The 27,677-nt window shown below is 39.2% G+C and overlaps 1 protein-coding gene across 2 annotated transcripts in view; it reads right to left on the bottom strand.

The window, feature by feature from the left end:
- LOC306854581 (roundabout homolog 1-like) overlaps positions 1-27,677 on the bottom strand; it is a 285,946-nt gene that overhangs the window by 3,038 nt on the left and 255,231 nt on the right. For both annotated transcript variants that reach the window (XM_079392718.1, XM_079392717.1), the window contains 12 exons: positions 25,310-25,513; positions 19,701-19,727; positions 18,731-18,773; positions 17,263-17,417; positions 14,832-15,206; positions 13,857-13,967; positions 11,801-11,939; positions 9,292-9,528; positions 8,739-9,205; positions 8,302-8,466; positions 719-1,003; positions 418-629 (listed from right to left, as the gene is read on the bottom strand). In XM_079392718.1, coding sequence (XP_079248844.1) covers positions 418-629; positions 719-1,003; positions 8,302-8,466; positions 8,739-9,205; positions 9,292-9,528; positions 11,801-11,939; positions 13,857-13,967; positions 14,832-15,206; positions 17,263-17,417; positions 18,731-18,773; positions 19,701-19,727; positions 25,310-25,513 — 2,420 coding nt within the window. The remainder of the gene's footprint in view (positions 1-417; positions 630-718; positions 1,004-8,301; positions 8,467-8,738; positions 9,206-9,291; positions 9,529-11,800; positions 11,940-13,856; positions 13,968-14,831; positions 15,207-17,262; positions 17,418-18,730; positions 18,774-19,700; positions 19,728-25,309; positions 25,514-27,677) is intronic.

Here is a 27,677-nt window from a genome sequence, read left to right as displayed (position 1 = left end):
ACTGTAGTTGCAAAGCAACATTTCTTATTTCAGGTAAAGTTTTTCCATCTAATATCTATATATATATTAATTTTACTTTTTGTCAATGTTTATTTCAGTGTTAATTATTCAGTGTTTATTTATATAACTACTTGAATAGAAATTGGAAATGTTGCTTTGGCAACAACCTAAAATAAGTTAGTTTAAATTAAGTTTTTTGTCTAAAATTTTATATTTAATTTCAGATTTATTTAAATTATAAATAATGTAACATTAACAACACTAGTCCCAGTCACTTAAAATAACATAACTTGAAAATAACAGGGTGCTCTGGCTTGCATTTTGTCCAATATAAATATGATTGACCACCGATTGCTATTGACCAATCAGAATCACACATTCCTTCCATTTTCAGGTATGTTAGAAGTGAGGACACACCTCAAGCTCCTCCCCTCCTGTCTGGAAGGCTACTATGGTGTTTAGCCCAACATCTGCAGGGTTTCTGCGGGCCCCCGGAGCCCCTTCACCTCGCCGCCGTCCACCGGACCCTCGAGAGGACAGTGAACTGGAGGAGCTGGGGTCTCTTTCTCCACGAGGACTGTGGACGGCTGGGAAAGATGGACGACTATAAGGTAGGATGTCCTCTGATCCTGAAAGAGACATGAAAATGAAAGGTAAGTGAATTGAGCATTATTTACTATAGTATTTAACATGAGAAAGCAGGGCTGTAGCGCAGTACCTGGGTGCTGGCGGCTCTTATGGCCTGCACTGGCATCTTGTTTGCTGCTTTTCCCCATCCTCTGACCCTTCTGTACATCCTGGCCCTCCCGCCGTTCCGAAGAGCTAGTCCGGGTGTCCGAGCCATCCCGGGGTCTGGGTCCACCCGAACCGGTTCGCTTGTCCTTGCCATCAGCAGAATTAGATCTGGGCGACATAGCCCCTCGTGGGCCCTCCGGGATGGTTTTGGCCGGATGTGTTGGAGACTTCAGCATAGCTGGAGGAGGAATCGGAGGAGGGGGGAGATCTGTGAGAAAACAAAAGGAAAAGCATTTATTTTGTGTGTATGTTTGACATTATAGTTCACCATTCACCTTATTCTATTACATAAGACGGGCACGGCAATTTGTAACTTGAATGTGAAGCAATGATCCGCTTCGAGACTTTTTTTTTTTTTGTTTTTTTAGTTTTGGCTGTGTTAATGCAAACAGCATAAATGTAGCCAGAAATGTGCATTTTTATTGGAATTTTCCTTTCTTACATCTGGTGTATATACACTGAACAAAATTATAAACGTAACACTTTGATTTCAGCTCATGAAAAATGGGGGCAAAAACAAAAGATCTAAGACTTCTTTTATGTACACAAAAGGCCTATTTCTCTCAAATATTGCTCACAAATCTGTCTAAATCTGTGTTAGTGAGCACTTCTCCTTTGCCGAGATAATCCATCCACTTCACAGGTGTGGCATATCAACATGCTGATTAGACAGCATGATTATTGCACAGGTGTGCCTTAGGCTGGCCACAATAAAAGGCCACTCTAAAATGTGCAGTTTTATCACACAGCACAATGCCACAGATGTTGCAAGTTTTGAGGGAGCGTGCAATTGGCATGCTGACTGCAGGAATGTCCTCCAGAGCTGTTGCCCGTGAATTGAATGTTCATTTCTCTACCATAAGCCATCTCCAAAGGCGTTTCAGAGAATTTGGCAGTACATCCAACCGGCCTCACAACCGCAGACCACGTGCAACCACATCAGCCCAGGACCTCCACATCCAGCATCTTCACCTCCAAGATCGTCTGAGACCAGCCACCAGGACAGCTGCTGAAACAATCGGTTTGCATAAGCAAAGAATTTCTGCACAAACTGTCAGAAACCATCTTAGGGAAGCTCATCTGCATGCTCGTCATCCTCATCGGGGTCTCGACCTGACTGCAGTTCATCTGCAGTCGTCGTAACCGTCTTGAGTGGGCAAATGCTCACATTCGATGGCGTCTGGCACTTTGGAGAGGTGTTCTCTTCATGGATGAATCCCGGTTTTCACTGTACAGGCAGATGGCAGACAGTGTGTATGGCGTCGTGTGGGTGAGCAGTTTGCTGATGTCAACGTTGTGGATCGAGTGGCCCATGGTGGCGGTGGGGTTATGGTATGGGCAGGCGTATGTTATGGACAATGAACACAGGTGCATTTTATTGATGGCATTTTGAATGCACAGAGATACCGTGACGAGATCCTGAGGCCCATTGTTGTGCCATTCATCCACGACCATCACCTCATGTTGCAGCATGATAATGCACGGCCCCATGTTGCAAGGATCTGTGCACAATTCCTGGAAGCTGAAAACATCCCAGTTCTTGCATGGCCAGCATACTCACCGGACATGTCACCCATTGAGCATGTTTGGGATGCTCTGGATCGGCGTATACGTCAGCGTGTTCCAGTTGCTGCCAGTATCCAGCAACTTTGCACAGCCGTTGAAGAGGAGTGGACAACCTGATCAACTCTATGCGAAGGAGATGTGTTCCACTGCGTGAGGAAAATGGTGGTCACACCAGATACTGACTGGTTTTCAGAGCCCCCCGCACCCCCCTCCCCCCCAATACAGTAATACTGCACATTTTAGAGTGGCCTTTTATTGTGGCCAGCCTAAGGCACACCTGTGCAATAATCATTCTGTCTAATCAGCATCTTGATATGCCACACCTGTGAGGTGGATGGATTATCTCGGCAAAGGAGAAGTGCTCACTAACACAGATTTAGACAGATTTGTGAACAATATTTGAGAGAAATAGGCCTTTTGTGTACATAGAAAAAGTCTTAGATCTTTGATTTCAGCTCACGAAAAATGGGGGCAAAAACAAGTGTTCCATTTTATAATTTTGTTCAGTGTGTGTATATAGCTTTCATTCTGTTGGCAAGACTTAAAAAAAATTAAACTGTACTTTTTTCCAGCTGATTGAACAGCTTGGTTTGGCCTATGGAGCAAATACTTTTCCCCCTGTTATCTACTTCTGTTGCATAAGAGAAACATCAAACGGCGAACGAAACAAAAGCGTAACAAAATCCCGCTACTAGTTTGAGCTGCGCAGCCCCGACTGTTCAGCTCAGACCGCGACGCAAACAAACTTGTCCAAGCTCAGAACAGCTTTACTCTGGAAAGTACTCTCAAAGTTGATTTCGCAACACTGCTACTGCACAACGCTGCAAGATCCAGTGAGAAGCGTCTGAATTCGCCGCACAATGAATAAAGATTGCTGTGAGATGCATTCAAATTCTGCCCAGAAATTTTATAAACGGATCAATCGGCGCTGACATAGAAAACCATAAGCAGTAACGCTAAATGAATCAAATGTTATTAGATTATACATTTCAGGGTTTGTACAACCTTTTTGAGAGAGAAATTCAAGCAATTTTTAATGACTTACAAGCATTTAACACAACTGTTTCCAGCACTTTAAAGCTCCAAAATGATCCAATTTGAATTTTATTTTCAGTGGAATGACCAAAATATACTGTGGTGAACAAACAATGGGTAAAATAAAAAAATACATCAAATTACCATAACCTGAAAATGGCAGCAGAGGAACACTTATTGGCTTATTAGTCATTCATTTATATACTTTATATTTTGAAATGATAAAATCACTATTATAAAATCAAATCTAGAAATCAGACTTTGTGACTTCTTTCTTCATACACACAAAAAAGAGAAAAACTCTGACAAAGTGCTTTGAACAAACTTTTCTTCAATTTGTGACTAAATCGCACATAATCACTAAGTTGGTGGTCAGTTCCATATAAGGCTATAGAAGAATAATAGAACATTTAATAAGATAACAATATATACCTTTTCTACATAAAAATTAGATTTTGCCCATGTTACTTTTGTTAATAAACTAAATTTTGTAAGCTTCCCAACTCAAGCCTAGTGCTTTACTGCCAAATGTATAAACATGAAATGAACAAAAAATGAACATGTAATATTATTAGTAACTGCACTTATTAATGCAAAACAAAAGTAATTTTATCATTTATATTTATATATATTTATTTGTCATTTCCCTCTGAAATTAAAAGAATACTGTACATAGTAATTTCTATGAGTTAAGTCTATTATCAAAGCATTTGTCAGCAATACAGTTCAAATGGGGAAAATATGTGAACGATTGCATTGCAGGCTGATTTAAGGTGTGCCCCTAAATTTTCTGAGTGCGTTCCTAAAAATTAGTCAGGGGCTCCTAGTAAAAATAGTTAAGGTCATTGCACACTGAGTCCGAAATTTTCGCATGCGTTTTTCCGTATTCCCCATCCTTTCCTATCAAAATGCGAAACGGATGCGAAAACGCATTACATCGAACCTGAATTTTTTTTGACGGACGAAAGTTTTGGAGGCAGTGTGCAATGACCTTTAGTCTGGAGCCCTGTAAATAAAAAGTTAGTGAAAGCAGGGAAAAAATTGATTATTAAAATGATTATTTTGACACATACCACTATGTAGCTGTTTTTAATTGTCACGGGTTAATGCATTGCTGTAATTTTAATCACATTGGTTTGTAGCGCAGTTTTACAGCAATTTGTTTTCATTCTAGTTATTTAGCGGCTAATGAATCAGAATGAATACAGAAAATAGCTTACTTCCGTATTGCAAAATAAGGTGGATATTCACACATGCTAGTGTCCTTCAGAAGCAGACGTTCAGCTAATTGACACCAGAACTCATTTGTCTGGCACCCGGAAGGTGCCATGGAAACACAGCTGTGCTGTTGCGTCGCAACCCTCCAAACAGCTGCACACAGGAGCTCTTTCCCACCGCGGCGCCACTAGTCAGTCGAGAAACTGTGAATGACGGTTCATCACTGTCACTGGATGTCTCCACGCTTACCGTGCCAGTTATTCAGGGTTGTTTACAATTGCCGTTCTTGTTAAATAGCATCGGCTAAAAAAGTCTTCCAAGCTTTGTGCGTGACGGATCTCGTAAACTTGTGCCAAAGACGCTGAAACCTGATTCAATTTCAAATCAACATGCATATGAAATGACATCCCAATAGGCACCAGAGTCACAAATACACCCGTATTACGCAAACATTGCATCACTAGACTCTGGTGCTCGGGTGCTGCGTCAACATTTTTACCCGTACAAGGTCAGAGCACACCAGACGTGCATTCACGGAGCGCGTGTCTCATTTTGTCCAGGAGAGCTTAGTGCTGCTTCATCACTGCTCTGACACTCAGAAAAATACGAGAAGGGTCAGTGGATGGTGGACGTGGATGGTTTTTATAAGCCCTTGCGGTAGTCAGGCAGCGGATCGATGCCAGGGTGAGAGAGACGGGCCGCATTTCACAGGAACAGAAGAGAGCTGTTCGATTTATGAGAGGGGTGGACGAGGGAGGGCTCTCTCTCTGCTTTATACAACAGCTAGCCCTGCTATCCTTATTTGTGTGAGTAGTGCCTGCACTGCTGTGAAATTACTAGTAGTGTAAAACATGTCCTTTCTTGCTTAGATGTGGTGTAAATGATTGTTTAGTGCTTATGAGTGCTTTTTTGCACTCAAAAGTTTGGTCAGTAAGTTTTTTTTTTATTTTTTTTTTTTTTATTTTTTTTTTTTTAAGATGAATTATTTTGCTCAACAAGAATGAACTGATTAAATGTGATCCTAAAGACATTTACAAAAAAAATGCATCAATTTTCACACAAATATTAAGCCTCAACTGTTTTCAACATTGATAATAAGAAATATTCCTTAAGCAAATCAGTATATTAGAATGATTTCTGAAGGATCATGTGACACTGAAGACTGGAATAATGATTTTGAAAATTCAGCTTTGCATCACAGGAATAAATTACATTTTTAAATTGTAATGCTATTACACAATATTGCTGTTTTTTTTATTGAATAAATGCAAAAAACGTATTTAAAAAAATCTTTCCAACCCCAAACTTTTGACGATATTATAAATCAACTCAAACTGCTTAAACACACAGAATTTATATTATACATTTGTATTTTTTTTACATTTATTATTTCTTAATACATATTATGACAATGTAAATTATAATTTTGGTGTCACTTTAACATTTTTTTTTCCATAAATCATTATTTAATTTACTTTTAATTATTCAATGAATTGATTTAATTAATTTTGGCATCATTTGATTTTTTTTTAAATAAAATATAAAAGTAAATTTAATAATTTATGAAATGTTAATATTTGTATTATTACTATTAATTGTTTAACATAAACTATTCAAACAGGGACATAAAACCAATTTCTAAAGTTTTATTTTGCCTGGCTGCAGTGAAAAGAAGCTGTTTTCAACCAACCAGCTTTGCCAAGTCTTTGGTTTTCCCGCAGAATCGGGCTAGTTTTACACTGTTGCTGCGGGTTGTTTTTTTAGTTTGTGGGTTACAGCAATCTCCAGTCATGGAAATTTATTCAACTTACATATATTATTCAGTTATTTTTCAGCCGCTTTACAAATTTTCTAACTCATATTTGCTTCAAAACATTTGATAACCAAAGATATCCTTCAGCATTCCTGCAGAAAACTTTTCTTGAAATCTGAAAACAAACTTCTAATAGAAACATGCTAAAGGAGGAAACTAAGACAAAGAGAGAAGAACGTCTGGAAAAGACTGGCTCTTTTCTCTCCAGACAGAAGTGGAGGCAGATGAAAGGTTAACAGGGCCTTCTGGAGAGGAGTTGGAGGAGGACGAGATAATAAGCCTGGTGTCACCCAAAGCACTGAGCAAACAAGAGCAAAATTAACAGAGGCGGGGGGAGTGCGTGCGTGTTTGATGCGTGGTATTTGGGGGGTTGGTAGGCAATCTGTGTTTCAGATCATTTAGTTTTGAGTGTGTTTGTGTGAAGCGCATTCAAACAACAACCTTCTTTTCTGTGAGAAACGCTGTATTTAACCCTCTCACACAGCATAACTCGACGAAGGCCTATCAAATCAAATCACACATTTAACAGAGACTTGAGCTGACACAGACGGATCAATCTGAATCGCTTCAGCGGCCAACAGCGAACAAAAACGAGAGAGAGAGGGAGCGGAGGAGATTAGAAGAGGGGGAGGAAGAGATTACAGTGAAGGAAGGGAGTGAAGGACAGATGAGAGGGGCTAGTTGATCTGATAGAGCCGACCAAGGCCTGTGTGTGTCTGATATTAAATCTTAGTGTCAACACACAAGGACAACTGACTCAATGATGAGACGCAGCAGATGAGACCGTGCACAAATACACACTCGCACGAATGCAAGAAGAAAGTTTGGATGTGTTTGTGAGCACTTCCTTTTGCAGTTCCACACGCATCACACACATAACATGACCTTCATGAAAGCCTTTGGAGAGCTCTTCAGTGAAGAGACACCTGCTGCAATTTCATTAGAGACTGAAGCAGGAGTGGTTGCTTATGACACACTGTAGGTGGACGCCGCCGTCCTGCTGAACTGACCTCTCCATCCCCCTCGCTCTTTATTATCCTGATCCAAATATGTGTTGCTTAAATGTTTGGAAGATGCATGTTGTCTTATAGTTGATGCATGGCATCCATGGACTTTTCAATCAACTTCAACATTTTAGGTTAAATCAATATTTCTATGAATGGATCACAAGGGTTGTGTGTACAATGTGTTGATATGTGAACAAAATGAATCAGTTCGTTAAACAGGTCAAAAACACATCAGTGTCACACTTAAAAGTTATTGGTTTGAACTAGTCTAAAATCATTCAGAGCAGCTGTTTACGCACTGAATTATGTTCATAGCATAATATTATAATCTAATTTATATATATAATGATTAAGAAATAACAAAAAATATTGTTACCAAAATACTGTAAATGATAAATTTCATAATATTTGAAAGAAATAATACAATTATAATAAAATAATATAAAATAGCATAACGTATATTATAAATTTGTAATCATTTTACGATGAAAAGCTATTATTGTTATTTTCTTTAAAATACTGTAACAATAATGTAAATTTAAATATTTATAATTTGTTTTAATTTCAATACATTATTATAAATTAAATTAACTTATGTTTATTATTTCATAAATGATAAAATTTAATATTTTGGTAACATTTTAATGTTTGGTTTTATTTCATTTACTCTTACATGTATTTTATTTTAATTAAATATAATAATAATAATAATACAATTATAAAAAAATATATTGTAATGAATTTTATTTTGAATTTATATTTTTTGTAGTATTTTATCTTTATTATTTTAATTATTTTCTCTTAAAAAAAAAAAAGTCGATAAGTATTCATGATTCATGACAGAAAGCAGAATTGTGGTGGACGTACCCTCTGTGTAGACCTCTCGACGCTGGTAGCCTGTCTGAGCAGCTGGATGTTGTTTTTGCCTCTTTAGGGGCCTCCTCTGACCCGGGGCTGCGCTAACGTTACTGTCTGTGGACACTGGGCTGCTTGGACGGTGTCCCGCAGGGAGGTTTTGGTATTTCCGTGCTGCTGGCAAATTAGAGGACAGAGGGTTTGCTTAGTTCAGCTCTATAAAAGTCCGCAGAATTGACTACAAATTAATTTAGCCGCTGTTGGATGTATAGCATTACAGTTAGTGTCTCCATTTAAAACCATTATCATTTAAATTCATGAGCAAATATTATGAGGTTTTGGTGGGACACTTCCACATCTTCCACATTGTAGCATATCTCCAAATGAAACAATAGTCTGTAGAAAATAGTAGGCTGGACTCGAGTTTGTCCAGAAAAATGTTTCAGTACCTCCAGACACTGGAAACTGATGGTGGCCTTTCCCAGGATGCTTTGCCACTCGTAAACCAGCAAATTCGGCCGCAGCTGCCACAGCCTGTGCGAAATCAGCATCGGTAAAGAAAGATCCGTCCGATGAGCTGACGGCGCTGGAGCGACCTGATGAGGCGTTGTCCTCCTCTGAAGCCGAGCCCCAGCCGTTGATCATAGACCCGGTTACGGAGCTCTCCAGGTCACAGGTGCTGGAGGCCGGGGTCTGTTCCAGGCCCCGCAGGAGAGCCCTCTGCTGGGGCAAGTGCTGCTGGTGAGGGTGGGTGTGGAGCTGGTGGACTCGAGCCACCTCTGCATCCGTCTCATCACCCTCATCCTCTTCTTCCTCCAGCCCGTCCGTGTCCAGACCCAGGGGGCTGGAGATGTAGCCGTAAGTGTGCGGAGGGGAGAGGGGGCGTGGTGGAGGGGGTGGGCTCACCAAGAGTCGCCTAATGGAGAACGACAGACGTCAACTGTAACAAACTTTAAATGGTTTAAAAAGAAAAGCATTGTCAAGCTATTGCAGCTAGTGTACCTGCGCTCGTGTAGGTCAGGGTTATCCTGCAGCATGGGCTGCATCTCCTCCTGAGGGGACGGGGTGAGGGTCGCGGTGGACTGGTGACTGTAGGACACGGCAGCCGGTGAGGAAGCTGCTCCCCGTATGGGCGGCGTAGGGCCGCGCTCTAACGCCACCTCTTCCTCCTCTTCTAGCTCGTCAGGTTGCAGATACATACGAGATGGCGGCAAAGGGCACTGCAGGTCTGTGTCATAACTGAAGATAAAACCAAAAAACATGATCACTTCGAAAAACTTAAATCACAGAAATTTTTGGAAACATCTTGCAATCTTGAGATTCTCATTTGCATATGTTGTGTAATCATGTATTTAATGTTAAAGACTTTTTGGAAGTTGCTGTACAAAATGTCTGACAAATGTCTTTATTATAAATGTATATATTCATGTTATTTAAAAATATTCTTTTATTAATTTTTTATTGTTTTATTATAAAATTGCTATGTTGGCTGTAGAGTCAAGACATTTAATCATATTTGTAAAAGATGAATATGAGACAAAACTACAGAATATCACATTTTATTATTGGGTGATTCAACACGTAGATGTTTTACCAGCTAAGAAGGTCAGCACTTTTAGAGTGCTAATAGATCTGATGTGAGCATAAGTACTGGAACAGTTGCCTCACAGGTCTTTCTAAGTGATCAGCTGTGTCCTGCATTAATTCTTCAGATATTAAATGTAGGGAATGTGTCGTATCAGTTATATCCATTACTTCTGTATTCTGAATCTTGCATTTGATGATGACACACACAAACCAGGATGCAGATGAAGGAGCTGACTTTGAGAGAAAAGCAAGCAATTTGGATGCTAAAAGAAAAGAGGAAGTCAGTTAGAGCTCTAGCAAAAACAAAGGGCATGGAGATATCAAGAGTTTGGAAACCACCAGCGACACCAGCAACCAACAACGACCTGATCGGCTGAGAAAACAACAGTAGTTGATGACAGACAAATCATAAAAGCTGTGAAAATGAACCCTAAAAGACGTGTCTGTAAAATCACCAACAACTTCCAGAAAGCTGGGGTGATGCTCTGACAATCTACTGTCCTCAGGAGACTTTGACACAGAATTACAGATGCTACACAGCAAGATGGAAACCTCTGACCAGCACCAAAAATAGAAAGGCAAGATTAGAGTTTGCAAAAAAGCACAAAGGTAAGCCAGAAGAGTATTGGAACTGTGTTTATGGACCGATGAGACAAAGATGAACCTTTATCTAAGTGATGGGAAAGCAAAAATGTGGAGAAAAAAGGGAACTGCAATGATCCCAAGCATACAGCCTCATCTGTAAAGCATGGTGGAGGTGGTGTCATGGCATGGGCATGCATGGCTTTCTCTGGAACAGGCCCTCTCAACTTTACTGATGACTTAATGTATGATGACAGTTGCAGAATGAATTTGGAAGGGTACAAAACCATCTTGCCTACCAATATTCAAGAAAATGCCATCAGATTCATTGGGAAGTGCTTCATATTGCATCAGGACAATGACCCAAAACACCCTGCCAGTTCAGTCAAGGAGTTTATAAGGGCAAAGAAATGGAAAGTCTTAGATTGCCCAAGTCAATCTCCAGATTTAAATCCGATTGAACATGAATTTCACCAGCTGAAGAGGAGCGTAAAGGCAGAAACTCCCCAAAACAAGCAACAATTGGAATTGGCTGCATTAAAGGCTGGGAAAAGCATTTCAAAGGATGAGACAAGAGTCTGGTGATGTCTATGGGTCACAGACTCACTGCTGTGTGTGCGCAAGGGAGCTGCAACTAAATAATAATTTTTAATCTTTTATATCTGCCTTATGTTCAACTGTCCCAATACTTATGCTCACATCAATGAGTGGGATGAACTCTAAAAGTGCTGTTCTTTTTATTTGGTAAAACATATATGTGTTGAAATGGCTAATAATAAATTGTGACATTCTGTAGTTTTATCTCATATTAATCTTTTAATCATATTTGCAAATGTCTCGACTCCACAGCCAACAGAGCAATTTTGTCTGTACTGTTCCAATACTTATGGAGGGCACTGTATATATACACAATTAAAATGTTGTATGTAAATATCATTATAATGTTTAAAAAATATAAAATAAATTATGAATGTTATTACTAATAGATGTGCATAAGTAGTACTGTCAAAATTTTAATCGCATCCAAAATGAAAGTTTTTGTTTACATAAATGTGTGTATACTGTGTATATATAAATACAAACACATGCATGTATACATTTAAGAAAAATGTTGTGTAAATATATTTATATATAATATAAAATATAAGAATACAAATATATAAACATGTAAATATTGTCAAAATATATACCGTATGTGTGTGTATTTATATACACATAATAAATATACACATTACACGCATAATGTAAACAAAAACTTTTAATTTGGATGCGATTAATCATTTGACGGCACTAATAATAAGCATGCACACCATAAGTGAAAACCTGTGTGTGTTGATCTCACCTGTCGTCCATCGCGAGGGTGTATTCCTGACATGGTGGTGGATTAACCGGAGGAGGAGGAGGCAACAGTTCGGTCCAATTCATTGGGTTCTGTTTGATCTGTTTAGTTGATCGCCCACCTTTTTTCTGTCCTTGACTTCCTGTAAGGTAAATAAAGAAATACACATTCAGTGGAATACAAACAGAGCTACATCAGCTCCCAGCCCACAATGCCATCTGAACGTATAAATTAATTTGATTGAAAACTAAAATGCTTTAATAAGTTCTGGTTCATTTCTTTTTCTGTTAGTTTGTTTGCGAGCTTGATGCATGTGTGAAACAAATGGCACTTTTACAAGCAACATTAATGACACCCACACCATAATTTATGCGGTGTAAAACGCTTATGCGCATTATCTCTCTATTTGTAATTAACGTTGCGCTCTCCATCAAAAAATGAGTCATTTTTCAAAACTAACACTCTCCATTGCCCAGAGGAGAGGTAGAGAGAGAGAGAGCATTAAAAAGAGAAACATTGGAGGCCAATTAACAGAAAGAAATTAAAATTCAGAGCCAATGAGCTGTGAGGACCTCCATGCACTCAGACCCTCTCTTTAATTACCTGAACTTCAAATACAATATAAAAATAGATACGATGCATTACGCCGGCAGTCTTGCATACACCGCAGAATGGGCCTCATTTATCTTTGTCCCGCAACAAACACCGGCTTTCTGACAACATTATTCCCCCTTTCTTTGAGTCGGATGGATGAAAGCCGGAGTAATTAATGACGGTGTGGTGAATCGCAAAAAGGGAGGGGAGGATATTCTCCAAATCAGAAACATCCCAGGAAAATGCGGCAGACCTTAGAAATCGGCAGGGAACATGGCTTTAACTAAAGGAATTAAGACTGAGAGAGCGATTGTTGCTGCCGTTTAAGATATGCGCTCATGCACCTCAGAAATCGAGAGGAAGAATCGTCCCCTTTTGTTCGGACGCCAATGTTTCTCTTTGTTCCCTAGAGTTTCTCAACGAGTGAGCGATTTTTAAATGTCCTTTTTGCATATGATTTACCGCCTCTTAAAGCAATGAAAAGGCTCTGAAATAATGAAAATGAGAGGAAAACGGAATAATGCAATACATTGCAGGCTAACCATTTAGGAGGTTATGTCTGTAGATTTTATGACAACTTGGTTGGTTGGATGGATGGATAGTAGGGGTGTAACGGTCCATGTATTCAGTGACAGGTCTCTATATAGAAGCCTCAGTTCTAATGGCAGCGCGGAGCACGAGTGAGTGTGATCATCCCTTCCTCTTTACTTCTAGTTTTAACGTGAAATAAACATGAACTAACATCTCATGCCTCATGTAATCGCACAATCAGTGTTTCACTCGCGGAAAGATGCGATTAAAATGGCTTGAGAATAAAATGTCACGTAGCATTTCATTTACCTCAGGCAAGTCATCAGCGTCCACAGCTCATCAGCTCACCAGAGAGTCTAGAGAAGAGTATTTCGCGAAATATTAGACTAGGCTATATACTAATTATATTTTACTTTACCTGTTGGTGATATCTTAATCTTTTAATGTATATTTAAATAAATCTTTTATGAAACAAGCTATGACAGCCACCGAGTAAATTATTATATTTCAACAACAAATAGAAATTGTAGTGCAATTTACGTTTGCATACAATTTTTTTTTTTATTTGAGTGTTGATTATTATAGTTAAAAATAAATAGTAATTAAATGCTAACCCTGGAACAACATATAAAACTACCAAATTTTGCTTAATCGCAACATATAATCATTGCAGTTAATAGTGTTCACCGTCTGTTTGATTACGTGTAATTTATTGATTAATCTACTCCTAAATATAAAGTAGAAACTTTACAATTTTCTGTAAAGTTACTTTTGTAACCTTATGGTAATGTAAAATATATATGTTTAGTATTTTTTCCTCCTGCTGTACCGAAAGCATACCGAACTGTGACGTCAAAACCGAGGTACGTACCGAAGCATCATGTTTGTGTACCGTTACACCCCTAATAGATAGATGGATGGATGGATGTCTTACCAGAAGTGCTGCTCCCCCTGTCGGAGCTGCTGTAGGTTCCTCCTGTGAGGACGTCCTGAGCCTGGTTATAGGGGATGGTGCCTGAGATGGGCCCCTCACCTCGATAGTGGTCTAAGAGATTACAGTCAAGAGATTGAATTTTAGTTTTTATTATACATACAGGTGAGGCATTATGAGCCACTCCTTAACATACCAGAGTAAATGGAAAAAAAATATTTTGTGAACTAGACAAATGAAAGCTCTTATAAAACATAGACACTTCAATGCAGAACGCTTCAGAGTGGAACATCAGACAGTCGAGTGGTAAAAGGTTACAAAAGGGTTTCAGTCATAAGCTGTTATGCCTTGTTGGTGACTGGTTTCAATTGTCTACCAAGTGTGAAATATCACACCCACACACAGTTAGATTCATGCAAGTTGAGTCAAAAAGCAAACACAATAACCTTTTTAGTGGCAGAATATGAAGCAGCAGATAATGGATAGCTTTGAGGTTGAGTTACGTTCCCCCTTATTTGTACAGTAATCTAAGATCTCTGGCTTCACACTGTTCTGAGACATCTGACACTTTACAGTCTACTCTTTACCTTCATCACCATCCAAACAGTAAAACAACAGCTATAAATATGGATTAAGTTTACTAGCAGAGCACAGAGTTGAATTACACATATACGCAATATGAGCAACCGTGACGAATAAAAAAAAAGGGGGTTAGAAGGTAAAAAAAAAGCCACATGTAAAGGTGCCAAGGAGGCTATTAGGAATCAAAATCGTGTAACGCTTTTATTGTGGTCTGAATATGAGGAGACAATAGAACAATAAGACAAGAAGAGCAGCAATTTGATGACGCACCTTTGTGGTAAACCAAGAAAAACATGGCATGGTTTTCTTTGAAGACCTTGAACTAGTGTTTCAAATCAAATTCAAATAAATCTGCCTTAAATTTTCAGGGACCGCGAGGAAATCCACAAAACTCACCCTTGTTCATTTTGTTTTGCTCCATGACATTATACTGCAGTGGCGTGTTGATGTCGGCCTGTTTTTGAGGCGTTCCATGGCTGCTCTTCCAGCTCTGCTTCTCGTTAAGGTCGGCACTTCCTCCTCCACTTCCGCCGCTGCTGCTGTTCATGTTGTTGTTGGCCAGGCTGGACTGGATGAGCTGGGTGGTGGCGTAGGGTGTAGGTTGACCGCCAGGACCCACGAAACGGCCGTCCTTCAGGTTGGGGCTGTTGAAGGTCTTCATCTCGTTGATCTTGTTGGAGAGGTCCACGTCACTATAAAGGCCTGTGTCAGGAGCCAGAAGGTTGCTGGCCTTGTTGTCCATCTGGTTGCTGTAGTTGGCGATGCAGTCGGCTGGATGATAGAAGAGGAGTAAGACATTTTGATAGCCAAAGGACAGTTTAAAATGTAAGGATAAATCTGGATTCTGATATGTTGTAGGTATTGATGTACTGATCAGACTGAAGTGCTTTTTTTAAAATAAGAGGGCATTTACAGAAATTCGTGGAGTGAAGACTCTAGGTTGGTTTTAATATGCCAATTAGCTTTATACCAACGAGAATGAAAAAGGACACTTGAAACCAGAAATTTCAACAATAATGTCGAATACTCGAAATTCATATACCAAGATAACACTTTTCATCAGAATCCCTGACACTGTACTATGATCCTCCTTCTACCTCATCCACGACACAAGCCAAGCGTGTCACTTTGAGTTTCCCGAGTCAGCCACGAGAAAGGCATCCCAGCTCATCAAGCAGGATGTTCCAACACGTTCGAATCAAAAGCCTCCGAAACGAGGAACGCTGTAAAAGACCAACCTTTGACAGATCCAATTTTCCCCGGCTCATAAAATATTCAAATCCTCACGGGATCTGAGCGTGAAGCTTGGCGCGTAAATACCGCGGCCTGCCATTGGACGGATTTCGAGCGTGGCTAGTGTTTCCATAAGAAGAAACGGCTCTGCACTTCAAAGGTTAACGTATCAATGATAAAAGATCCCATGGAATGAGACAAACTAAGTCGTCTTTCCAGAGAAGCCCTGTGGGTACTGATCCGGTTAATATCCTGGAGATTTTTTAGTATTTGGCACACCAGGCAAGCATGTGTCAAGCTTTTAAAACGTCATGCTGTGAGAATCACTCAACATTTATCCTTCATTCCTGCTTTGATGAAGGCGACAGGGATAAAATCTAGTGTTAGTGAAAACACACTCCCAATAAATGGATATCAAAGGCAAAGCCAAGCTTTTTGGGTTAAAAAAGCCCCATCTACGGTTTCTGTAGATGGTCTGAACAAACACAAAACCTAATCCTTGGGCCTATCCATGAATATGGTAGCTAATTTCTTAAATTCAATTGAAAGACATTTTCTAAAAGGATTGGATACATTTAAGGGTTCTGTTATGAATGAGATACTCTTAGCCAACGGCTTAGTCGCACCAGCTGATAGCTGAGAACAAAAAAGCTCTTGTAGTAACATTTAAATACATTAAATGAACCAACAGTGACACCGCTGTCCAAACTAAGAGTTGCTTTGTGGAAACTGGGTGACTGTGTATATTAACACCGCTTTGTCACTTTCAGTGCGTGTCTCTTTGGACTCGCGAGTCAACCTGGCGTTCTTTTGTTTGTAAAGTAACTTGCTGACTCCTGAAATAAAGCCACCTGGAGGTGCTCCATCACTCCTTCTCTTTCCTCGTCCTCTCTTTTTCTCCCTCTCAGGTCTATTTTGACCTCTGTAACAGCTCCAGGTTTTCTGAATAAGCGAGCACTTAGAGAAACTGCATTAAAAGGTTCTAACGGCGGTATGGAAATCAGACGGCTGATTGGATTAGTTGGACTACATCCTGCGGGGGCCTTTTCAATATCAGCCGCTTTTATTTTCCCTAAAATGTCCATGTTCCAACAACTCACACATGCAGTTGTGTGTCAAAGGAAGGACACGATACTTGCGCTGCGTTCCATTCAACTCGGAAAGCTGGAATTTCCAACTTGGATAGGTGTACTAGAACGTACTGCTTCCAAGTTGGAAACTTCAGTGGAAATTAACAAGCCCAAACTTCAACGAGATTTACGAAAATGGCGTTGCACAAACAATGTGGTGTAAGGGGGAAATCTGCACCTTTAATGGTAAATGATTGCTTTAAATCAATTTAAACAAGTCCTTGAGTCACAGTTACAATAATAAAACCTGTTTTTCTAGTCGTTAGCGAGTCTTTTCCTCATTTAAGTAACAAACTCTTCCAGAAGTAGTATTTCCTCATTTGTCGCTTTGGATAAAAAAGCTTGCTAAATGAATAAATGCAAAAAATCTCTAGTTATAATTGTAATTTTCCCACTTTGAATAAAGCATAGCATTATGCCTTTGTACACTACCTCAACAGCTAGACTCCTGCTCACACACTCACCTGGGCGGCTGTAAGTGGCCAGGTTGCTGTCGCTGTTTCCGTTGCTGCCGGTGCAGCAGTTGATGGTGCAGTCATTCTGACTGGAGCAGCTGTTTGGCCATGTGTCTGCAAGCCAGGGCTGGGTAGCTGGTTCACCTATATTCAACAAACCTGGCCTGGAAAACACAGACACAATGTGATTTATTACTAACGTTAAATCGGAAGTGGTACATGCACACTGTATGATCATGATCAGTAGTGTTAAATGCTGTTTCTATTTTTGAACTGTTATTGCCACAAATCAATCAATCAGCGATCCTGACACAGCACCATCGGAACAACCATTGGTGTGAGTTTTGGGGCAGGGTTAACAGTTTGTCTGACCAATGGCAGGCAGAGGGAAGACTATTTCGTTTGGTGGCACAGAAATGACACACTTCAGCTTTAAACAGGAAGCCCATCACATCTCCTTCTATCCCAGTGCATCTCTCAGTGCATTAGGCTGTATCTGTGCTAAATGGATTGTGTTTGCTTGACTTGCTCATGGCTGATGACACAGTTTCCCTGAGGCCTCGTGACCGTTAGATCTCCGTGTGGATTACCCAAGTGCTGGAGAACATTGCTGCTCCAGCCTGGGAAAGAAAAACACAAATGAACCCAGCCATTGCTAAAGGAAGAGCTTGGAGCTCCCAGCGCATGCCAGGGTGTCACAGTCAATCAACGTGATCTCTAGAGCTGGAGAGGCTCTGGATAAATGCATATATGAAATATCAAATCTTGCAGTTAAAGTCTTTATTTCAAAACACTGATTTATGTTTGATAGTTAGCTTTCATGATCAAACAAGGTCACATTAAAACAAAGGAAATAAAGGAGATGAGGGAAGATTTTTTTCAGGGACGCTTATCAAAGACACAAAAAGAACATCAAAGAAAGAGTTTTGTGCAATGAATCTTCAATGTGATGCTTCAAAGTAAACGAGGCTTCCTCTTCTCTTAGTTCGTTCCGTATCCCTGCAGTATGGTATGTCTCTTTCTTTTGTTTTTCTAACAGACTGTTTAGCTTCAAAAGGCTTAAACCTTTCCTTTAGGTAAGGGCAAAGAACTGCTTGATTAAAAGCTGGACTCCAAAAAAACGACTCGAAGGGAAAGACGCACACTAAGCATTGTCTGCAACTATTTGAATGAGGTGCACAAATGCACACATGATCCAGTGTAAATGGTTAAATGAATTGGTTGGAAATGATTGCATTAGCAGGGTAGAAACGGAGGGCTTTTGTCTCATCTGGGTTCTGCAGGGGTCCGTCTAACTGCACGATCTCCAAAAATGTCTTTGCAAAGACAAAAATGCCCCCTAGTGTCAATGAAATGCAATTACACTACAGTACACACCCTTCACACGGACATTGTTGGCTTGTGATAAATATTAACTTCAAGGTTTCAAGTTGTTGGATCACAAAATGTGTCGTATTTTTTTTTTAAAACATCTCACCTTCCAGCACTGCTGACGGCTTCTCCTCCTCTCTGATAGGCCACTGTAGATAAAAGAAATTACATTAATGAAGAAAAATCCCATGTTCTTTCAAATTTTCCTTTTGTACTCCACAAAAGATAGTCATACAGTTTCCAAAAAACATGGGTGAATAAATGATGGCAGATTTTTGATTTCTGTGTGAGCTATCTCTTTAAAGAATCTAAACATATTTTGTTGGCCTTGAATTTTCATTCATATCTTACAAGCTCCTGCATTTCGCTTAAAAGCAGTGAGCGTGTGGAAATAAAGCTTGTTTGGTTTGCTACTAAAAACAAGCCTTCTCTTTCTCAATCTTCCCGCCCCTCTCATCTCTTTGATAAAAACCTCCCAAAACCAGGTGAGTCAACAGCGGTTACAGAGAGATTGCACGAGATGAGAAATAATGAAAGGGTCTAAGCGTCTTTCTCTGGTATGTAAAAGTCATCCGAGTTCAGTCCTCACGCTAGCCGGCTCCTCTCTTCGTCTAATTGGCCACGAGACTTGTGATGTCACAGCTTCCCATCCCGTCCGAAGCGCTTTGATCAACCGCTCTGCCGGTTCTAACAGCCCTCTTTAGTCAAGCACTCTTCTCTTTAAGCATTTCCTCCCTTTCTGTCTTTTATTTTTGACTTCTTTTCATGCTGACAAGTCCACGTGACTGAAGTTCTCTTTGATTATCCATGTAAACTCAGACTGGGGTTCCTTTCTTGTGGGGAGATGTATTATTAAAGAGAGGCCGTGCCTCCCACACTTCGCCTGTGTCATATTTGTTTGGAGTTCTGCTGTGCAGAACGAACGTGACTGAAGGGAGTGTTGAGGGACACTTCATTACAACGGCTGAGAAACATTATACTGCCATGCGCTTTGCAACTCCAGCGGGCAGGAAGTCGTCACACTCTAGGGATTGTGGGAATTCTGGGCATATGTGCTGTGAGGAAGGTGTGATTACCTGTGGGGGTGAAGGTGAAGGAGGGCACTGCAGACACACAGAACAAAGAGAAAGAAAAAGAGCACATTAATTATTCATCAGATTCCTAATTATTATTCAAAAATTAATTATTCATCATAGCAGTGCTGTGCATTAAACTTAAATATGTATGCAGTTATTGGAAAAAAAGTTTTCATAAAATAGCACTTGCGATATATTTTACAGTCTCTGATGTAACGAGTCTGTTACCAATTACTGCGAACATTGAAACCTCATCATAAATACACAGTTCATTTCATTCTCCTTGTCATCTGAACTCTGTGGTTTTACAGTTGTGGGTTTGTGTCTGATTGATTGCATATATATCAGAGACAAGAGGAAAATATTGATATTTCAAGTTTCTGAAGAAAATGGCACCGCAATGCTAGGATTTTGTAGATGGTTGCTATTTTAACATGTTGATATGCAGTTGCTAGGGTGTTCTGGGAGGGCCAAGTTAAACAATAAATAAATAAATAAATAAAAACTTTACTATATTCTCGTCCCAATATGTGGCTTAATTATAAATTGAAAGAATTTTTCCTCTATTTTATCTATTTTTATCATACATGCCAAAAATATAAATGAGTAATTTACATATTTAAACATTATAATCAATCATAACATTTAATATTGCATCATCTTATACATAAAAAAATATAATTGTATTAATAATAAATGTATATTAATATAATCAAACATAAAATAAACAATTATACATTTTAAATGAATATAATAAAAATAAATTAAATTAAATAATAATTATTTTAAATTAATATAATCAAATAAAATAAACATTTACATTAATATTTATAATATAATAATAATAACTATTATTATTATTATATACCCAAACATGTGACGTGAATTGCAAGAAGTCAGCTGCAGTCTAACGGTGTACTTTATTATCTTTGACTTAAATCTATTATAACATATGTCCTCGTTCTGATGTGAAATCTAATTTCTTTCATGTTGATCAAAGGCTCCAATAAGCAGATAAACACGGCTGAATCAATCTGAGCGATATGGGGTCAGAATTCATAATAAACAGCCCATCAGAAACATCAAAGTATCTGTGCAGGAAGCTGTTGCGCGTGATGCCGTCAGGATTGTTTTTTGGCAGCGTTACACTGAAACATCAGAATTCAACACCTGCTGTCTTCACCTCCTCATCTTCACATATTTACGGGAAAACAACCTTTAAAATTGTCAGCCGCTGCCGTCCTTTTCAAATGTCACGTTTATCGGCTGCGCTCGTCTGCTTCTTGGCAGTGCTTTGAGAAAAGATGAGTCTAATAGATTGGGCCCTTTTTTGATGATTTTATCCTGTATGCATGAAGGTTTTGAAGCAGAAGTAGATTGATGCTTGGCAGGCCAAATGCAGCATGGGAAAAAGATCATTTGATGGACGATAAATAAATCAAATTTCAGGAGTCTGGGGATGATCAGTGTTTTTAAACAATTTAACACACATTCACATCTAAACGCACATGTACATCACACACACACACACACACACACACACAGCATCCATCTCTCCCATCACCCTGTTCCACCCGGAGAACAGATTAACACTTCATGTGTTTACTATTATCCACCTCTGCTCAAACACGTTCCGCTCAAGACACTCGCAGCTACCTGTTCAAACATGGCAACCGGTGCTTTCTCGTGGCTTTCAGAGTAACACAGGAAGCAGGAATGTAGCTCAACAGATGCTAAAACTATGCTTCATGATAACAAAGGTCCTTTTTGCATTGTCACTTGCTTGCAGACACAAAAAGGCACTACCTTTCAATGTACCTTCTGGGCTATAACATTTTACCATCATGTACAAATTATGGCTCAATAAAGATTTTTTGTGTACTGAAAAAAAAAAAGTTTTCGGTTCAAGGTCTGCATTTAAAGTCACACCAGAGGTGTTCAGATGAGATTAGGGCTTTGCTTTCTGCAGACCAGTCAAGTTCTTCCACACTGACTGAATCAATCATGTCTTTTTGAACCGTGTCTTATACACAGAGGCACTGTCATGTTAGAATAGAAAAGGGTCCTGTCCAAACTGTTGCAATAAAATTAGAAGCACACAATTCCCTAGAATATCATTATATGCTTAAACATTAAACAATGTACTCATAGAAATTACTAAAGTAGTCAAACCTGTTCATTAGAAGGGGCGACCCAATACTTTTGGCAATATAGTGTGTATACATATATATATAATTTTAATATTAATTTACATTATTTAAAGTGCAACATATAGTTTATATAGTTATATGTAGTATGTTTTAGATATAGTTTAATAAGTTAACTTAAAATTAGTATAAGTTAGTATAAAATAAAATGTAAAATAGTAATTGTGTGTGTGTGTATAAAATATTATTATCTATCTAAAATATTAATATATATATATATGATTTATTTTATACTAACTTTAAAATACCTTTAATTTATAACACATACCCCCAGTTTCACAGACATGGCTTAAGCCTAGTCCTAGACTAAAATGTAAGTCAGCTGTTTCAGCTGAAAGAAACTTGCACTGACTGATCTTAAAATATATCAGTGCCTTTGTTTTGTCTCAAGATGCACACCAGTAATGTTTTTTTCTAAGCACGTTTCTAAAAATTACTTAAATGTCCTAATTGAACAATGGCCTGATCCTGGCTTAGTCTAAGCTCTGTCTGTGAAACCGGGCCATAATTAAGCAGGTTTTTAATTAAGATGGCATATAGTCATTTTTGATGGAAAACGATGGCATACAGTAATTTGTTTGTAATTTGTCAACCTTTATAACAGAGCCGGCGCCAGGGCACCTCCATCAGGGGGGCATTTGAATTTCCAGGGGGGGCACAAATCACGTGTGTGTGTGTGTGTGTGTGTGTGTTGGGGGAGGGGGGGGTGAGTCGCTGACGCTCGCTAAAGCATGCAATCGCTTTCTTATGTGCGCTGTTTTATTGGTTTCACTTTCGCTTTTGAAATCGATCACTTTCAGCAAGGAGGGGAGAGGAGCACTGGCCTCAAATTTAGGCCCTAGCCCGGCCCACGTCCGACAGCTTATCAGAATTACTGGCCCGAGTCCAACCCGAGCCTGTCTTTTTTTTCCCCCTTCTCCTAAAAAAGTTTATACTACTGTTTCGGCAATTACAATTGTTCAGTTTTGTGTGTAATGGCAAAATTAACATATTTCGTTTTGTTTTTTTATTAAGTTAATTTAGAAAAACGTTCGGAGCATTTTTGTTCGTTAAATAGCCTATAAGTTTTTGTTTTTAAAAGTAACGACCAAGCGGCCAGCGGCATGAGCTGATCATAGCCTATGTTTGATCAATTTAGCCTTCTCATATCCTCACGACCTGCCTAAAATAAAATCTATAGATATACTAAAACAGTTCAAGTATATAACAATGTTTAAACATTAAACCTGCTATAATAATAATGTGCGCTATTTCTAAGTTTGTGCGGAGAGTGGAAGCTAAAGCGCGCTCTGCAGGACATGGAGGCACCAGCAAACACATGGATTTATTTCAGTGGAAACAAATTAAAATAACCTACCTACGCCGTCATTTATTTATTTATTTATTGATAAAGGTAAGAGTAATACATCATTCGGACCTGTAAAGGGTCTACTTGTATTTGTGTGCACTCACAATACCAACAAAAGGCTTTTATAAAACAAAGAAAACAAACATGATGCGCTTTCTGCCGTCTTTAACAGCAGCGCTTCCCAAAAATGAACCGAAGCTGAGCGAATACATGCCTCACAGACATGATACATATATCTATAGAAAGCTTTAAATGATCACTTAACGAAATAAAAAAAATGAAAACAAAAACTCGTTTATTATAATTTTAATCATAATCAATAAATATGCATTTCTCTCTAAAGGCGCGTGTAATGAGGAGACGGCGAGTCAGGATCAGTAACTTCATCCTTGCAACACTGACTCAGAAAACATTAGTTTAGTAGTAAATAATTCAAATATCTCCTTACTATTTCCCGCAGACACATTCATGGTTATGTTTGCTGGGGTTTTGCAGCAAGCTTTAGCCAATTGTGTGCATTTGAACGCACTGCTGCTGCTGCGGGACACTAAACACCATTGAGCTGCTCTCAGTCGCGGCACGGTCTCCTGTTGTTTCCACCAGCGCGGCAATTTTTTTCATCGCCAATGGATAGATGTCTACAATATAAAATAAGGAGAAACCCAAAACAGGCCCGATGCCCGGCCCGCCTCTGAACTATGACGTGGAAATTGGCCCGAAGCCCGGCCCTAGAGGAGTAAAAAAGTCGGGGCCCGTCGGGCCAGGGTCGAAATGCAGGGCTCTACTCGTAACTCCACCCCGCCTCCTTTCAGATTGAGCGCCGCGCACAGCCTGGAGGAAACAGATCTCCGCTTTTTCTCAATGCAAGGGTAAATAAATAATAACTGATGTTTGAATAGTACAAAGTTTTCTTTACTCAGCAGGCTCGTCCAGGGCGGGCACTAGTGACTCACAGGGCGGGCCCCCCATTGCCCGCCCATGGCGCCGGTACTGCTTTATAACTGAAGCTTCCAAGACAAGATAACTCGATTATAACTAAACCTGGAGACAACTAGACTAGATAATGTTAAGGTTCGCAAACCATAAAAGCACATATCCACATGCAAAGCTTAATGTTGAGCCCTGCAAACCGTTTATAATAAATATAATTCCACTAACATTTAGAAAAAACGTCTCTTAAAAAGCTGCCTGTCAGTCTTGTGCGGTTGTTGAAACAAGATGTTGTCGAGTCATCCTGGTAAATGAATTCAGGTGCTCTCAACCTTGAAAAATGGACATATTCATTTTGGCTTTTTTGTGCTCTTGTGGTCGACACGTTCAATTAACTTGAATGCGGCCCAGCCTTGGGAGTCTATGAATGCGAACGCTAATGAATGGCTTGGATCTTTTCCTTTAGATTCCTGCCAATAAACATTCCATTAGCTTCATGTCCTTGAGACACACATCGGAAAAAAACGGCATTGTTCCGTTCACCATCTCAGTCATCTCTTCAATGAAAGAGAAAACGGATAGAAAGCAAAAGCTGCTCTGAATTCAGACTGTAAAGGATCCACCACGATTCATCTTTTTAAAACGCGGGAGCACAGGAGAAAAATATGAATTCTGTGGCTGTGGATCAGGCTTATCTAATTTAGGAAAAGTATTCTCATACCATCTTTAATAAAAGAGGCTGATGTTTGGGATTAAACCTGAGATTACAAAGCAAAAAACAAGCAGCTGCAGAGCTCGAGGCCAAACACTAAACCAGAGACACTACCAGCGAAAGAAAGAAAGAAATAGTTGATCATGAAACCATTAAACATCTGCCTCTGACTAACGCACAAACTCAATATTAAAAGATCAGATGGAATTTTTCTGTTTTAGATGAGACACAGGCCACGCCTCCTTAATGAAAGCTCAGGGATTCATAATTATTAGGTTGAAGTGACTAACCTCCTACTGATGTTATATTTTATGCGTTTTTAAATCATTATAAGCGAATGCACTGTAAAATCAGTCATGTAGCACCAGCGCTAGAAGAGAAATGAAGTTTAAGCTGGCTGGGCTGGGCTGACCTTTGCGGATGCCGGCGTAGCTGCTGCTGAGGCCGTTCCTCTTCTTGCGGTGGCGGTACAGCCAGATGCTGAAGACCATGAGGATGATCCAGCAGGCCGCGCCAATGCCCGCGATGAAGGCCGGCTGACGCACCACGTCTGAGATCTGCTGGGAAATCGTATCGTCATCGTCCAGCGGCGGCAGAAGAACACGGCCTGACGAGTCTGAGATAAAGACCATGAGAAATGAGAAAAAAAGATTTTATATAAACCATAACAATGATGCAATAATTCAAGAAGTATTTTAGGTCAAATAAACCTGCAGAATGCTGGCAGTGTCAGAAGAAACGATTTATACATAAACCAATTGGTGAAAAAAAAATTGACAATTAAAAATCAATAAATATAATATTAAAGCCAATTAATACATCAGACAACTAAAATCATTGAAAAACAAAAATAATAATATAAATAAATATATTATTATATAACTATGTTTCGTTGCATGTCACAGAACTTTTTTTAACACAAAAATATTCCTTTAAATTTGTAAAACTTTTTTTAATAATTGTATTTTATAAAATAAGATACGATAAATTAATAAATGTATAAATAAAAATAATATAGAAATATATTATATAACAATTTTTTGCATGTCACAGAACTTGTTTAATGCAAAACAGTCCTTTAAATTTGTAAAACCTTATACAGAATAATAGTAGTGTAATAATAATTATTTGTCAACAAATAACACTTGATATTATAAAAATTTAACTATAATTCTACTTCAAACATAAAACAGCAACAAAAAAAGAATATTAATAATACTTTATTCAGAGCTGTTCATTTTCTTTATGATTAATAATGTGAAGTTTGCTAAATACGGGCTCAGAACTGGAATAATAAGCTGGAATAGAAAGTAAAAAGTGAGTGTAAAAGATTAATTATGAATGACAAGCCGCTGTCTGGAAGAACTGCAACCAACAAAGCAGCTTCCCTTCTGTGCTGTCGCTCTCGGTTGCCCTCTCTTATTTCTACATTAAAGAGAAACTAGCGCTGTCGACCCAAAAGAAATCTCATTCCGTTGACTTCCTTCTTTTTTTCATCTTTTCCCCATCCTCCCTGCGTTTCATGTGGGCGTCACTTTCATCTTTTTGACGATGTTCAGTTTTCGTCTTGTTTTTTTAGCTGGGGGCAAACAGGTTCTCCCAAAACCTGAGCATCTCTCTCTCACCACGCTGCACTCCCTGCTCTGTCTTTGTGAGTCTGTCCTCTGTACTTCCTGTCTCAGAGGTTTTGTTTGTTGTTTGGTTGTGACTGAGACTCCGCTGAGAGGCCAGGCCAGGACAGGTGCGTAGGATGCAGAGATGCAAGAAAGCCCACGGTGTGACAAATGCTTTTGAGACCTGCGTCCTCTGCTTCTGGCGTACACTCAGCAGGGGAATGGAAGCAGATCAGTCACTGCATTCAAGAGGAGTGGAGTGCATTCATCCCACACTGCTGCTCTCTACTATGGGAGGTTACAGTTCAAACCGCTACTACCAAACATGGTTCAATGGGAGACAAGTAGAATATTTCCCAGAATACAATTCAATGCTACTCAAAAGCTTGCAAACAACATAAAGCAAAAATAAATAACGGTATATATACTACTGTCCAAAAGTTTGGGGTCGTTTTTAAACAAAGTCTCTTATTCGAAAGTGAAGTGACATGTGGCCAAGTATGGTGACCCATACTCTGAATTTGTGCTCTGCATTTAACCCATCCAAGTGCACACACACCGTGAACACACACACAGCAGTGAACACACACCCGGAGCAGTGGGCAGCCATTTATGCTGCGGCGCCCGGGGAGCAGTTGGGGGTTCGGTGCCTTGCTCAAGGAAACCTCAGTCGTGGTATTGAGGGTGGAGAGAGCGCTGGACATTCACTCCCCCCCACCTACAATCCCTGCCGGACCTGAGACTCGAACCCGCAACCTTTGGGTTACAAGTCCGACTCTCGATCCATTAGGCCACGACTGCCCCATGTATAAATAAAAATAATTTATAATTCTCACCAAGCCTTCGTTTGATTGATCAAAAATACAGTAAAAACAGTTATATTGTGAAATATTATTACAATTTAGAATAACAACTTTATAGTTGAATATATTTAAAAATTTAATATAGTCATGTGATGCAAAGCTGAATTTTCAGCATCATTACTCCAGTTTTCAGTGTCACATGATCCTTCAGAAATCATCCTGATTTGCTGATTACAATTTTTTTTATTAACATTTTTTTTTTTTATCAATGTAGAAAACAGTTGTGCTGTTTAATATTTTTGTGGAAACTGCGATATATTTTTCAGGATACTTTGGTGAATAAAAAGTTAAAAAGAACAGCATT

The sequence above is a fragment of the Barbus barbus genome, assembly GCF_936440315.1.
Source record: "Barbus barbus genome assembly, chromosome: 34".
NCBI lineage: Eukaryota > Metazoa > Chordata > Actinopteri > Cypriniformes > Cyprinidae > Barbus > Barbus barbus.
The sequence above is the reverse complement of the archived record's forward strand: the minus strand, read 5'-3'. Positions and strand labels throughout refer to the sequence as shown.